This window comes from Marmota marmota, unplaced genomic scaffold, assembly GCF_001458135.2.
Source record: "Marmota marmota marmota unplaced genomic scaffold, marMar, whole genome shotgun sequence".
In the NCBI taxonomy this organism is placed as follows: Eukaryota; Metazoa; Chordata; class Mammalia; order Rodentia; family Sciuridae; genus Marmota; species Marmota marmota.
In genome coordinates this window covers 41,146,714-41,162,820 of record NW_025999842.1, presented here as the reverse complement: position 1 = coordinate 41,162,820, position 16,107 = coordinate 41,146,714, and the positions used below count along the sequence as shown (strand labels likewise).

At 34.4% G+C, this 16,107-nt stretch overlaps 1 protein-coding gene across 1 annotated transcript in view; it reads left to right on the top strand.

The window, feature by feature from the left end:
* The first annotated feature begins 730 nt into the window (after positions 1–730).
* LOC107155109 (triadin-like) overlaps positions 731–16,107 on the top strand; it is a 115,556-nt gene continuing 100,179 nt past the window's right edge. Inside the window, exon 1 of the mRNA XM_015500900.2 lies at positions 731–1,261. Coding sequence (XP_015356386.2) covers positions 1,240–1,261 — 22 coding nt within the window. The 5' untranslated portion in view covers positions 731–1,239. The remainder of the gene's footprint in view (positions 1,262–16,107) is intronic.

Genomic DNA, 16,107 nt, shown 5'->3' with positions numbered 1-16,107 from the left:
AGCAAGTTAAGGTTAAAAGATGAAACTACAAGCATTTATTAGGTTGAATGTGAGAAAAAAATAAAAGATAATATAGTCAACCCTTGATTATTCAGGGACTGGTTAGAGTTTATGATTATCAATGCCCTTTGATTCTCCTTCTCCTTCCAACCACCAACTATTGAATATTTCTCTGCTCATTAACACCTGTCTAGGAGTGGGAAGGTGAAATGCTAATCAGCCAATTTGGCTAATTGTTAGCTGATCCTATGATTCTTGTTTTTAAAGTGGAGCTAGGGAAAAGTCAAGTCTTTCTCTGAAATATTATCTGTGAATTTCTAAACTTCATGTCACCTTCCCTTTCTGTTCCTTCATTTGTAAATTCAAAGATTTTGTTTTCTGTAAGGTATTAAAGAAAAAAGATGAGTAAATTCTTTGCTAGTTCTCAAGTAACATGATTTACTTCACATTATGTATTTTTATTGACCAGAGTTTAGAAGTTATTAATGTTGTACAACATGACTACTTTAGAAGAAAACTTCAGGGTTTCATTGTTGGAATTTTAAGTTTATCCCTATATAAGTAACTGCACCTGCTAAGTAGATTTGGACCAATAGGGAATCAACTTTGAGAAAATTACTTAAGATTGCCCTCCCCTTTGCCTCTGGTAGACATTACAGGACACTCCCCAAACCAAATAAGGGAGAGAAGAATGTTCTGAGCATTAAGGATACTAAGAATAAATCTGAGCAATCATGGATAAGATTACTTTCAACTCTTTATTTCATGTTTTCTGACACAGACCCCCAAGATCTGTAATTATCTTAGAGAAACTGCGGGGGCTTAGACAATACTTTTTAGTTCTTCGGGTTTTTTTTTTTTTTTTTTTGGCCTATCTCTGGGGCTTGAGAGCGTGTGTGTGTGTGTGTGTGTGTGTGTGTTCCTCTAGAGTGCCAAAAGGGGGGAAAAAAAAAGTGCTGAAGAGTCCTAGGGAGATGAAGCTATTTTTGTTCGAAGCTGATACTCCTAGCTGAGCCACAAGTGCTGCTTTGGAAAGGGCTTAGGTTGTTTCCAGGGGGAGAACTCTACAGAGAAGAGGCAAAGTTCAACAGGACAACAAATCAGCAGCAGAAACAGCCAGGAAAACGAAGAGCCCTCACGTTTTAACACAGACCCTTCTACCAGAGTTCTCCAATCGTAAAGTACTCTGCAAAGAACCTCTTGACAGACCTTCCACCTGATTCACTTTACCCGACCACCATGACTGAGATCACTGCTGAAGGTATTGCTACCATCTTCCAATAGAATCTCATAGGGGGGACGTGGTATAAATTGACAGTCAAAGAGACCATCAATATGTCCATTTAAAATGTTGCTTTTAGGTAATTATCTTGTTCAGTGATTTTATACAAGATCTGGGAAGTGGATTCAAGGTGAGAAGCTGCCAGATATGTGCGTTGGGGGAAGGAGAAAAGATTTCTCTGAAATTTTGCATGTGGAAACTGTTCTCTGCTACACCAAAAGCCCCACAAGTTAACAGTTGTCATCTACACCTCTATAAATAGCTATGGTCATGTAACATCATGGCTGATCTCTCATCTAGCAAAAATTAGAAGCTTTGCAAGGATGGAGACCGTGATAAACTTAAAATATTATATTTAATGTTTAAATGTAGAAAGATGATTTTGAGCATTTTTGCTTTATGGTATTTAAAAATGGAAACCTTAAATTTGTTTTTTGATTCCAACCAGCATATATAAATACACACACAAAGATGAAATTTCTGTGATTAAGGTACAACGGCTCTAAAAAATTTGTATCTATTTTTCTGTAGATGGGAACACAAAATTGGAAATTTCACAAACACACTAGAAATCAATCCGACTTTAAAAATAAAGCAATTAAGTGTTAGACTTCTAATTGTTTTCCTAAACTAATTTTTCTTTCACTTCAAATGGTGAATTCTATCTTAAGATTAAAACAATTTTTTTCAATGTGTATCCTAGAATATTAGATGTTATATATACCTAAAACATAGTTGTTATTATTTTGCCATGGCAGCAACACACACACACACACACACACACACACACACACTTCTTTTTCTATCTTACTTTAAAGGGATTCTTAAAAGTAAAGCATTTTGAATACAGACACAGTTTGGTTGTAGTTGGGGTAAAAATTTGAGAGGTGGATCTAAAATCTGCTTTTGACAGCTGTAAAAAGAAAACAAGACAGGTGGTGCTTTTGACAACTTCCCAGTTGAATGCTGTGCTGGTTCCTTTTTAATCAGACAAGTGAAAAACAGAATATGTGGTTTTGGTATTTGGGGGTGGACATTAATGTAGACACACAGTAATTCCTGTTGGAGATTTTCAGTCAATATTTATAACAATCACCTTACTCAATTTTTCCGTGGAGAAGTCATTCTGGCACCTAAATTAATAACAATTACTGAGAGCTTTCTATGTACTATATGTTTCATTCAGAATTTCATGTATTTGTTTATTTAAGGCCCATTTCATTCAATTAAGTAGCATTATTACCCTGTTTTGCAGATTGAAACTAACTCTGAAGTCTGTGACTTGCTCATGACCACAGCTTAGCCAAGATTTGAAGTTAGGTTCCTTAACACTAATTTCTGTTTTCTTTCTGTAGGAGGATATCAGGTTTACGGATTACCAATTTTAGTTAAGAATTTGCTAACTAAATATAAATAGTATTTTTTCCTGTTCCTGAGATATTCTGTGTCATGTGGCCATTAGTTTGTCTTAAAGAAGGATGTCTAAAAACGTTTCTTGCTTAGCCCTGCACAAGTTATTAAGATGCCTATGAGTATGTGTCCCCACCTCCATTTGGGTGTGTATTGCCAGGTAATTCAGGAGGTCAGCTGGCTGAACCATTTCTGGTGTGTTTTGGGGTTATGGTCCTTTGCACCTGATTCATGAGACATTTTATGGGAAAATGCCTAAATATGAAATTAAACTTTTGTTTCTTTTTTTTTTCTCCTGTGGGTGTTAAAGGGGTCAAGGAAGGCCTTTTGTAGTGACCCACAAAATAATTGAATGTAATAAATTTAAGAAGCAAAAGCAACCTCTAATTTCTGGGTGATGGACATTTCCCACTCCCTAGTTTTCACAGTTCATAGGATCAATGTCATCTGAACCTCAGTGATGCAGTTATTCCTTTTCTGGAATGATTTATTAACTATATTTCTCAAATGAAAATTAGATTGCCAACTCAGTGAACTTAGCATTTTAAGGTTGGTACCACAGTAATTCTCTCTGGCTATTCAAAGAGTTTGGCCTGCTGCTCTATTATGTACTTTTCATTTTGTCTTTGTAATTCCAACTTTTTTTTTTTTGGCCATAGGTATAGTACCCCCTTTCCAGTGTTTTATAATAGGTATGCTTTTGTACTGAATTTTGGTACAGGCCATTATTCCTTCAGCCTGGAATATTCTTCTCTCATCTGCTACACTTCTGTCACAACCACTTTTGCACTACATTAGAAGCCCTATGTCAACTACTCATTACCCTTTCCATTCACTTATCCCCAAGAAACCAAACACTGAAGGAAGTATGGAGCTAGAGAAGCATCTTAGAGAGCTGAAGCCCAATGTCCTCAATTTCACTGATGAGGAGTGCAGGTCACATCAATCCAACCTCTCTTCCACAGTAGTTAGGGGAGGTCTGAGGACAAAATCCATGTCTGCTGTGGCTATCCCAGTGCTTATTAAACTATAGTAAATGGTATAGACTTTATTGAGTTCTTCACATAGATTTCTACTGCATGTTCTAAGTTGTATTATTTCATCTGATAAAAGAAAGAGAATAACTAGATATAGAATTGCATTTCAGATACAAAGCAACAGGAAAATGAGAACTAACACAAAGTTGAACCTCAGAGGATATTAGAGAAATAACACCTTTGGTTCTGGCCAGGATAAATTAATAAAGATAATTAAATTAATAAAGACAACCATCAATGGCAATAATAAAAGCAATGGTCATTTATTTGGAAGACATAAGATGTTCAACACTGTATTAAGTTTTTTACATGCTCATTCAACCCTCATAGCAACCAATTGAAATGCTCTTAGTATGGCTATTTATAGAATAGGAAGCTGGGGTTTAGAGAGGTTAAGAAATGTGCCTGAATTTACACAGCTACATATGGTGTAATGCAGGTTCACATCCATGTCTGACTGCAGAGTTAGGTTGAAGATGTCCTCTCATTGTGAGAGACATTTAGTAAGGTTAGTATCATTTCAATGGCTGTTGGATGGCTCTATCAGGCCCATGGTACACTTAGTAGGCTAAACCAGGCCCCAGACTGGATTAGACTCAAATAGCACTCAGGTTTAGGGCTATAAATAGCCCTCCACCTTGCTTCCAGAAGCTTAGTTATTCCTAGACAAGTGCCAAAGTTAACTCCCCCTTCTGAGGTTCATGCAGACTTACAGCCTCATGGCTAGATGTGTCTCGCATTGTAGCATATATTTGACAGTATATATTACTGTGAAAAATGCCTTTTAAATACTTATTTTGTAGTAAAGCAAAATTTACTCAATAGCTTTTTTTGAAAAAATGGCAAAGATTTTTTTAAAAGTTCTTAAAATATGTAATATTTTCAAATTGTCTATTAACTAATATACAGTCGTAGTAGGCTTTGCAATAATATTTATATAATTGTGTTCTCAGGGTATAAGAACTTCTCAAATAAAGAAAGACAAATTTTTATATAATGGACTCAAGTTGATGATCTTCTATATAAATAACTTGGCATTTTCTAGAACATTTAGATAAAAGAAACTATTTAAAAGAAGAACATATGTTGTACTTCTAACTTCTAAGCTGTTGTATAAACTCAGAGTTCAAAAGCAGGTCATTGCACTTATACATGGAATTCTTTCCTTATTATTAGCTAAAACTCATTTCACTGCTTCTGAAACAATCAAATCTGTAAGAGGATTTCATATTCAAAATTTAGAGCAAAGTTGTTTATTTATTTTGCATACTGCACTGCTTCTAGAGACTCTGCATCCCCAAAACCCCATCATTGCTTTCAAGAAGAAAGACCAAGATTCCACAGCAAGACTACTTAACAACTAAGCATACAAGTTATAGCACTTAGAACAACAGATGGTGAAATTAAGTGGAGATCCTGTTTTAGTCAGCTTTTTCAATGCTGTGACTAAAGGATCTGACCAGAACAATTATAGAGGAGGAAAAATTTATTCAGAGGCTCATGGTTTTGGAGGTCTTATTCCAGAGAAGGCTGGCTCCATTTTTCAGGTCTCCAGGTGAGGCTAAAATCATGGCAGAAGAGTGTGGCAGAGGAGAGCAGCTCACATCAGGGTGACCAGAGACTCCACTTTCCAGATACAAATATATAAACCAAAGCCATGCCCTAATTACCATTCTCTCCAGCCTTCAGTTACCACTCAGTTAATCCTTATCCCTATCAGGGGATTAAATCACTAATCAGGTAAGACCCTCACAGCCCAATCATTTCTCCTCTGAACCTTTTTGCATTGTTTCACATGTGAGCTTTTGGGGGACATCTCACATCCAAACCATAACAGATCCAAATAGCATATCTATGTTTACCCTATGAAAGCCAAAAGAGGTGGCTTTACATTAAGTGGCGATCACTTGGGAGTGTGAGGATATAGCCTTGGGTTTAAGCCCCAATCACTTCTCGGTATGTTCTCCATTCTCTTGATAAAGGAAAACAATAGGCCACATAAAAAATTTCATTTTTAATTCTAGTAGCACATTTTAAATTGGGCATTGGAAAGCTAGTACCTTCAGAAGAAAAGGACCATGATGAGAAACAGTTAAATTAGAAGGTTATTTTCCCACAATATGGCATTGGAGGGAAATAAAAAGTTCTGTGAATAAAAGTCTGAAAGCCATAAAATGGCAAAAATCTTGGCAAAATCTAATCAGCCAATACAATAAGAGCTAGAATTAACTCCTGTGACTTAATAAAGGAAGGAAGAGGACGAGGAGGAGAAGTAAAAATAAAATAAAGGAAGGAGAATAAGAACAGATTCCACTATGTAAGAATGAGGAGTGTGCCAAACTCCAGGCTGTGAGAACCCCTGCAGCACAAGTACCAACAAGCCAGTTCCTCCCAATAATACTAGGAACAGAGAGATGCCTAGGCTATGCGTAGACTAAAAGAAATGTATAAAAAAAGAACAACCCATTGTAGTGTATGGCATTACTCAGTCATATTCAAACAACTTTAAAAACAATTCTGATGAAATGATTAGAAACTTGACACACACAAGTTGTTACGTGGTATTAGAGAATTGTTATTCTGTTTTTTAGTGTAATGACCCTATGGTGGTTATGTTTTAAAACTATTCATTATTTGGAGATATTTACTCAAATATATATGGATGATGTGGTATGATGTTTGTAAATAATATGCTGAAAGGAAGGTCTATGATGTGTAGCAGGGTTAGAATTGAATATGAGTGGGATATGTTAGGCCTAATGATGGATACATGGAATTTCATTATAACATTTTGTCTACTTTTGTGAGTATTCAAGCGTTTCCATTAAAAAAAAAATTAAGAAAAAGAAATAAGAGTTGATGCTTTGGGTAAAATAGATAACTTTTAGTAAGAATTTGCTTTTCATAAGATCTATAGTTTAGTGACACTGGCCACTGAATTTGCTTATAAGTATAAATTATTAAGTTGAACAATCTGTTATTACTGACATGGAAATGGAAGATGCATGTAATACACAGAAGGGCCTAGAAATATGCTTTATATTTAAAACAATAGGCTAGTAAATAATTATTTATAAATATATGCATTGTATTTGGAAATCTAGAGGCTAGTTGCCTATCATTTCTCAAGATTATTAGTGATCTTTTAAAGACATTAATTAGGGCTGGGGATGTGGCTCAAGTGGTAGCGCGCTCGCCTGCCATGCGTGCGGCCCGGGTTCGATCCTCAGCACCACATTACAAAGATGTTATGTCCGCCAATAACTAAAAAATAAATATTAAAAATTTAAAAAAAAAGACATTAATTAGCAAAAGTTGATTTTTGAGGTGATTCATACAAAAACCTGAAAACCACTTAAAAACCTATATTCAATATTAGGCAAGAAAAATAGTTCTAAAATGTGCTAGGCCCAGGAATACTGTGTTTATTGACAGAACATTAAGTATAAAGCTCTTTATTTTTAAAATATCACAGAAACGCAGGTGCCCCATAAACCTGATCAATCTGATTGTAAACCTTTTTAATCTACTTTTCTGCTCAAGTTGAATTTTGAAAAAGATAAGGAAAGCAGCTGTGAGAAACTGTGCTGTATGTTTCATTGAAAGTCAGAAGAATTAGCAGAATTGAGAGAAGCTTACATTTATAAAAATTGAAGGTTTTAACCATATTAATACTAATGGATGAGAGATTGCTTTCCACTTTTTAATGGTGTCTGCTCTCACATGTACAAATATTGCATATCAATCAAAAATATAAAACGAATTAGAAAATGAAAGGCAGTGTTATTTGTTGATTGTATATCCTCTTCTGAGAAGTGTCTGTTCAGGTCCTTGGCCCATTTATTAATTGGATTATTTGGTTTTTGGTGCTTATCTTGTTGAGCTCTTTATATACCCTAGAGATTAGAGCTCTATTGGATGTGTGAGGGGTAAAAATTTGTTCCCAGGATGTAGGCTCTTTATTCACCTCACATATTATTTCTTTTGCTGAGAAAAAACTTTTTAGTTTGAATCCATCCCATTTGTTGATTCTTGGTTTTAATTCTTGTGGTATAGGCCTCTTATTAAGGAAGTTGGGGCCTAGCCCCACGAGATGATTACTTTTTCTTCTATTAGATGCAGAGTTGCTCATCATCTCTAGCAATCAGAAAAATGAAAATTAAAACTACTATAAGATACCATCTCACTCCAGTAAGAGTGGCAGCCATTATGAAGACAAACAACAATAAGTGCTGGCGAGGATGTGGGGGAAAATGGTACACTCATACACTGCTGGTGGGACTGCAAATTGGTGCAACCAATTTGGAAAGCAGTATGGAGATTCCTTGGAAAACTGGGAATAGCCTTGGACCCAGCTATTCCTCTTCTCGGACTATACCCAAAGGACCTAGAAACAGCATATTACAGGAACACAGCCACATTAATGTTTATAGCAGCAAAATTCACAATAGTTAAACTGTGGAGTCTATCTAGATGTCCTTCAGTGGATGAATGGATTAAAAAATGTGGCATTTATACACAATGCAATATTACTCAGCAATAAAAAAGAATAAGATCATGGCATTTGCAGGGAAATAGATGGCATTAGAGAAGATTATGCTAAGTGAAGTTAGCCAATCCCCAAAAAACAAATGCCGAATGTCTTCTCTGATGTAAGGGGGGGTGAATCAAAATGGGGTTGGGAGGAAGAGCAAGGGCAGAAGATTACCTCTAGATAGGTTATAGGGGTGGGAGGGAAAGGGAGGGAGAAGGGGAATAGCATGGATGGTGAAAGGAGACCCTCATCATTATTCAAAATACATGTATGTGAATTTGGTGTCAACATACCTTATATATAATCAGAGATAAGATAAATTATGGTATAATGATGTATTAAGAATTGTAATGCAAAAGTAAATAAATAAAAAAAAAGAGAAAGGTAGTATGGTAAAGTAGCAAGTGAGTGTAGTTTCAAGTCAGAAAAGAGGTGAATGGGATTTCCCACATAAGGGGCAATAAATTAGCAGATGAAACTTGGTTACTTATTAACAGTATGTTGAGAGGAAGTTTTTTAACTTTTTACAAGATCATGCTATTTTTTTAATTGGACAAAACATTCATAATGTCAAATCTGTAGTAAAAGTGAACAGGAAAATATGTCTCTGTAGTGTGAGACCCACCTGGGTTCCACTAAGAAGCTTTTTCTTGCAGCAGCTTTGTTAGATTTTTGTAATAGTGACTCTTTTTACTCCCTATTCCATAAGCACACAGTACTCATGGAAAACATTCAGTTTATCAGTTTATATTTGGCCATCGCTGAGATTGTAATTTGAAAATTATGCTCCTTTTACAATGCAAAAATAAATTGAGGCTATCCAGCTATTATAGTAAAGGCTTAGGAATCCTTAGAGATTTAAAGCTTCCAATGTTGTTTACATTAATTTTTAATCAGTTAACAATATTTAATATTAAGGAAACGTAAACAGGGCAATTTAGCAATTTTAAAATAATCTACATTGAACTTTGGCTGAATATATCAATTTGAAAAGACAATACATAAATGCTTAAGATTTTCCAGTTAAGCTATTGGTTTTATAGTTTTGATGTTTATAGTTTACAGTATTAAAACATTATTCTTTCTTTTTCTTCACATTTAAAAAAAATTCAGGGATATACTTAATATATAAAACATGCATACATCTAATATAACTTATTTAAAGAGAATAAATTTAGGAAGTTTAGACCCTGTTTGAATTAAAGTTCTAGGAAGATCCATCAAGGTTAAATTTTTGCTCTTACTTATTCCTGCCTGCTCTGGATAAAATGAGTGACATGCATAGTTTCTGATAGGAAGTGCTTATTTAGTGTCAAATAAACATGCATTGCCCCAAGTAAGGGTTACACAGAGATAGGTGAACTTCCTGGCACAAAAAGATAGTCATTTCCATCATCAAAGGAAAAATAAGTATCCTTGGCAAATGTGTGGTGAATAAAGTCCTGCTCCTTTCTCTCCAAGTTATGCTCTCTAAACATCAAACATCTCCACATCTCTGTGCCTCAAGTCAAGCTGTCAAAGACACACAGAGTTTACAATTTTGAGAGATCCTTTGGTATGTAAATAAGTTGTTTCCTCATAAACTGCAAAGCCCATCTCACAATGTACTTTAAATATTATATTTAAATATATACTGGGTAGACATTTTAAATTTTGTATCTGTGGCAGGAGCTGGTGCATGTGGTCTTCAGTTCCACAAGGAAAAGATACAATCTTTTAAACTATGAGAATGAAGATAATTTGCATTTGGCAACCTGCAAATGCAGGAAAAAGTTCCTTTTATTCAGCTGGAATGTGGCTAGAACCCTGTGACAAACTGGTTTTGTGCTACTCATTTGCTACATCATTTTGCCCTCCCTGAAAATGTTTACTGAAATGGAGAGAAAAACAAAGGAAGAGGAAGACTCTTAGTAGTTCAAAGTTCACTTTAATAAGATGAAGCGAATAGGTGAGTTTGTGGATATGAGAGAATCCATTTCCATTTATTTAAACTTTCAAAATACACTTTAGCAAGTCTTCCCTGGAAAGTTATTGTTACTTTTTAAAATAAAAGCCTCATGTGATTATCAGAACTTTCTGTTTGAGGTAGACAACTGGATGTAATGTCACAACAAAAATGGCAAATACAAAGTGGCACTTACCTGATATTCAGTGTTAGAACTATTACTTATGACCATGATTATTCTTATTTAACTTATGTGTAATTGTCTAGAAAAAAAAGAGTGTTCTATAAAATGTATTATTGTCTATAATTTGATAAAATGCCAAGCATGTGAATTTACATCTATAAAAGTATTAGGCATTACGTTTAGAGAAGGGCAAATTACCTCTACCTGAAATATAACAAACTTTTAGACTATGGAATTGTTGACACAGATGTAGAATTATGCAGCAGTATGTCATGTCTGAGGTTCATTTGTATTCAGAATTTAGCATCTTTTATGTACCAGGTTGAATGCTTGCCAGTGGAAACAGAAAAATGAATAATACTAGGTCTCTGCCTCTGATATAGTAGATTAAAATGCAAACATAAAAGAGCAAAAAATTATAAGAATGAAGACTGCACAGATTTAAAAACATATGACTCCAATTTGGAATTATGAATAATGTTGTATAATTTAGTAAAATAATGACATGTTATTCTTAAATCTTACAATTAGCGAGCACACAGTGAAACTTGCTGGACTCAGTTTTAGGATGAGAAAATGATGTCCTCTTCTTCATACTGATAGTTTACAGTATTCATGGCATTATATGGAAGGTGAGATGATTAGTCCAAGAAAAGAGGTATCGAGAGTAGGTTTGATCAATGTAGAGAGGAAGGAAATAGAGACAGGAGGCATTTGAGAATTAGTCTGTGGGATGAGGCCCTGGGATGATCAATGTACAGAGTTAATTGACTAAGAAATTGGGTAACAATCCTGGTTTAGATACTTTATTTATTTATGCACGCTAGAATATTGAAAAGACTGATGTCTCCTGCTCCTCGCTTATTTTGGACTAGTTGTTTATTATGAATCCCTAGTGCCTCTTTCCCCCATGTGCATGTTTTGACACTATTTCTGTCTCCATCATTGCTTCTGAGCCCCATGTGCACTACTTTGAACTTAGCATATGTGTATTCAGCATCATTTCCAGTTCATGAAAAAATAGTGAAATAATACTGTCATACAGGTAATCTCTAACTTTCTTCAGGTAAATGATGAAAAATCAGCTGATAAGGAAAAATGGTGGTGAGTGTTTTAAGTAGGACCAGATCTAGTGGTTCAAGCTAGTGGTCTTATCAAGATGACCTATAAAGGCATTGAATTAAGCATAGGAGCAAGGCAAGAGCATTAAGACTCTGGGGAAAGGCCTTTCTTAAGCAAAGGGTGATAAGATGTGGTTCATAGAACAAGGCTTGGAAAATGTAAGCAGGAAGTACTTAGGGTAGCAGGAATAACTAGATTAAAACAAAAAGTAGAGGAATCTACTGGAGGCTTTGTTCACAGTGACTGAGAGTTATATAAGAAATAATAGTTCTGACAGTTGCCAGAAAATTATGGCTCTCTCTTGAATTAAGTAGACCATGTTTATTTACTCAGTTTTTTGCACTGTCTCTCTGTATTTGAAATGCCTCACAGGCCTTGGCTGGAATGCTCATTATAACCATCTCCTGGTATGGGTCCCTGTTTTTGAGTGACATGGACTCTCCATACCCAGGTGCTTTGGAACATAGTGTTTTATCTCTCTCCCATCATTCTGACACTTACCCGTGGATGGATAGGAGCAAGATTGCTAACACTCTGAAAAATATTCATTCTCTTAAACACACACACACACACACACACAAACACACACACACAAACACACAAACACACACACGTATATATTGGTAATTGCTTTTGCCAGTTACTGTTCTAAGTCTGGAGATGAAATATGAATAAATCTAGGGCCCAAGGGATGAGATAATTATATAAAACTCATGTGATATAGGCTGCTAATTCTAAGTTATCTAAAAGAAATACAGATAAAATTAGAAGTTAAAATTGTGAGACAGATTTCCCAATTTCTCATTATTCAAATTTAAAATATATACCATTTATACATATGAAACAGTTTGGAAGTAAACCAAACATAAAACAAACAAATCAATTTTTATGAGACATGACTCTCAGGGAACTCTGAGGAGAAAGAGGAAAATGGAGTGAGTGTATCAGAGACTGTCATTAAGGAGTAAAGCATAAGTTAAAACCTGAAGTTTGTTTTTAGATGGAAAGCTAAGGAATCCAATGCAAAAGCAGAAATTAAATTTCAACAACATTCCTAGATCCTAAATGTTAATTTATTTAACAAACGATTATTTGATATTTTTTCAGAACTTTATGCACAAAGCAGGAGAAGATAGGTTCATGGAGAATGCAAAATAATTAATGTCCAGTTAGCAACACACACCATAAATTTGCACAAAATTTTTCAAGAATTTTCTTTAAGTGATGTTGAACTATGCCCCAGTTCACCACAAACAAGAGCCTAAAAGAAAAATGAGCATAGATGCTAATCATAGTTTTGATAGTGTTAATGGTAGTTTTAATACTCAACACAAGAAACTCTGAGCTTAGCTATCTTCCAATTTTATATGGAAGATTCTTTTTAGGTTCATTTAAAAGATTCAGATTGGCGTGAAGGTCATATTAGTATTCTTCAATCAGTTACCAATTTAGAGTTAGTATACTAAGTATAGCCATCTAATTCTACAATTGGAATTACTTGGGATAGTATGGAATCCTTACTGGAAATGTAATTGTATTTGCCTGCCTTGACTTCCTACTTAAAATTCTATGGGAGAAACAAACAAAAATGTTCACTTTTAAGGGATTATAGGGCAAAGAGATTTACACTTTAAGCTAAAGGGAATGATACACTTCCCCTTTGAGAAAAGTCAATGAAAGGTGATGGCTCATTTTCTGTGCCCTTGAGCTAAGGAGTTGAGAAGTGATAGCATAATTTGAGGAGAGGCACAAGTGAAAGCAGCTTTGATGGGTAAACTGAAAGACAGTACTTTGCAAATTTGCCTGATACAGTTTTATAGAAGCTAACTAACAAAGTTGAGAGTAGATTACATTTCTTGACTTAATAGTCACCTTATATGGTGACACGTTGAACTCTACATGTCTGTCTAGAGTAGCTTCAGTGTTTCTTTAATTCTCTGTAGCGCTACTGCAGTGTCAAAGGTATTACAAACGTGTTTTCAAAGTACACAGAAATTCAACTACAGTTAAGTCGCTAGGTAACACTGAGCTAGAGGCCAAAATGCATGAGAACTCCATCAACAAATGCAAAAAGAATTAGAAAACTGTGCTGATTGTTGACAAATATCGTTCTACTTGGTTTCCAAGAGATGCCTTCTCTCATCAGTTCAGATTTAAAGCAATATTATTAACAGTTTTTAAAATGTTTTTATTTTTATTTAAAGTAAAAATTTGCAACTGAGACATAAAAATATTATATACATTATTGGATACCATGCAATGTTTCAATACCTGCATATGTTGGGTGATATTTTGAAATGAGTCTAAACGTACATATCTCCTCAAATGTTTATCATTTCTTTATGGTGAGAACATTCAAAATTCTTTGGGAGATTCTTCTGTTTGAAAAGTGTAAACTCTTAAATGAATGTAAATTGCATGTATTTATTTATTACTTAATAAACAGAAAAAAAATGTTCACATCCATGTAGGTCAGAAACAAATTCTTGCATCTCTGAAGAATAATCCTATTTGTCTACCCACACACTGACTCTCACTTTGGTGTCACTTCTTCACCAAGGTTCCTCTTTCTCTAAACCTTCTCCTCTGGGAAACAACTGTTCCAAATATTTTACAGCAATTTTCTTGCTTTACATTATAGTTTTATGATCCGTGTGTATAAATAATAGAGTTTAATACTACCAAGTTGGTTCTTTATATAAACAGAGCCACACATCATGTATTTTTCTTTGTTTTGCTGCATTAATTCAACAACGTGAAAGCCATCTGTATCTTATGTAGCTGTGTTTCATGTTACTCTTCTTTCTGTACAGTATCCTACTGTGTGAAAGTCACTTTCCTTAGATATTTTTCCCCCATGGGGAAATATTATGAACAATACTACTAGTAGAAAATATTCATTCTACTTTTTAGTCTTAATAGTCTATGATTCCATCATCAAACTATATATCTTTTGTGGTATTATTTCCTGTGATAAAAAAGTACATTCAGGGGCCTGGGGTTGTAGCTCAGTGATAGAGCGCTCGTCTAGCATGCCGCATTGTAGACGAGAATCTGGGTTCGATCCTCAGTACTACAAAAATATAAAATAAAGACACTGTGCCAACCTAAAAAAAAGCTAAAAAATAAATATTAAAAAAGTACATTCAGTAGGAAAAGAAGACACTTCATTTACTCAAATTAAATAATATCATTTAAATCCACTTGAAGAACATGGAGAAAAGATGACCCTATGGCTATATACTAGAAACACCTTAGCTTGTTTTTAAGAAGAAATTGACCTAGTTCTAAAAGATATATAAAATGAGTATTTGGAGGATCAAGGGAGAATGAACAGAATAATAACTTCTCAATGATAAAAATAATCCACTACAATACTGACCTCATATAGAGGTTCCATAGGCAACAACTCTAAAATTGACTTGTAGAACCAGGCACAAATAAGAAATCACTTAACAAATATCTAATAATGGCCATGTTTCTTCACTATCAAGCATTGTGCTAAAAGTTGGACTAACATCAGTGAACAAACTCCCTATTTTTACAGAGTTCCTCTGCTATTGGAACACACATATATGATGACAAGGACAATTGTCACCAGGTTTTTTACCCTGTTGTTCTTTCTACCACTGCTGAGAGCAGCCAAATTCTTGCTTATTTTATGCCATTTTTCTTGGATTCCCTCCTCTCTTCTTGTCCTATTGAGTAGATATAATCTTTAATATTATACTTTAATTACATTATCACATTCAGGCAACACTTACATGAGTTTCTACTACTACTCTTCCTGTTTTTGATCAAGACTTCCTACCTTAAATAGATGAGCACTTAAGAAACTTGACTTTATTAATTTTGTATTCATTTTGCTAGCTTGATCTCTCAAAAACAATTCAACTCCCAGTTTAATGGAAGGAAACACCACTGAGATGGAAAGCCTAACTCTGCTTCAGTGAGCGAGAAAAGAAGGATTAAAAGTGAACTTATATCCTCTGCATTACATCTAAAAGTGAAAATGAGAAAAATTCTGTTTATTGGTGAAAAATTATGAAGGTCATGGGTACACAATTCTTTTTGTTTTTCAATTTCTATCAAACTGTAAGAATGACCATATGATTTGTGGAAATAACAACTTTGGAAAATTCCCAAAAAGTTGCAATCTCCTGAATCAGAGATTCACAAAGTTTGGTCCCCAGATCAACACCTTCAGCAGCATTAGAAAAGCAAATATAGTTTGACTTCTGAATTCTTGGGTTCCATATGTGCATATAAAGCCAAAACAGATGGAAAAATATTTTAAAAACTATAACTGTACTGAATATGTATAGACTTTTCTCCTTGTCATTATTCCCTGAATAACATAGTATTATAACTATTTACATATAATTCACATCTTATTAGGTATTACAAGTAATCTAGAGATGGCTTAAAATATACAGGAATATATATATATATATATATATATATATATATATATATATATATAAATATGAATATATGTATATGAATATATGTATATGTATAAATATATATGCGTTATGTGCGAACCCTATGCTGGTTTTTTTTTTTTTTTTTTTTTTTTTTTTTTTTTTTTTT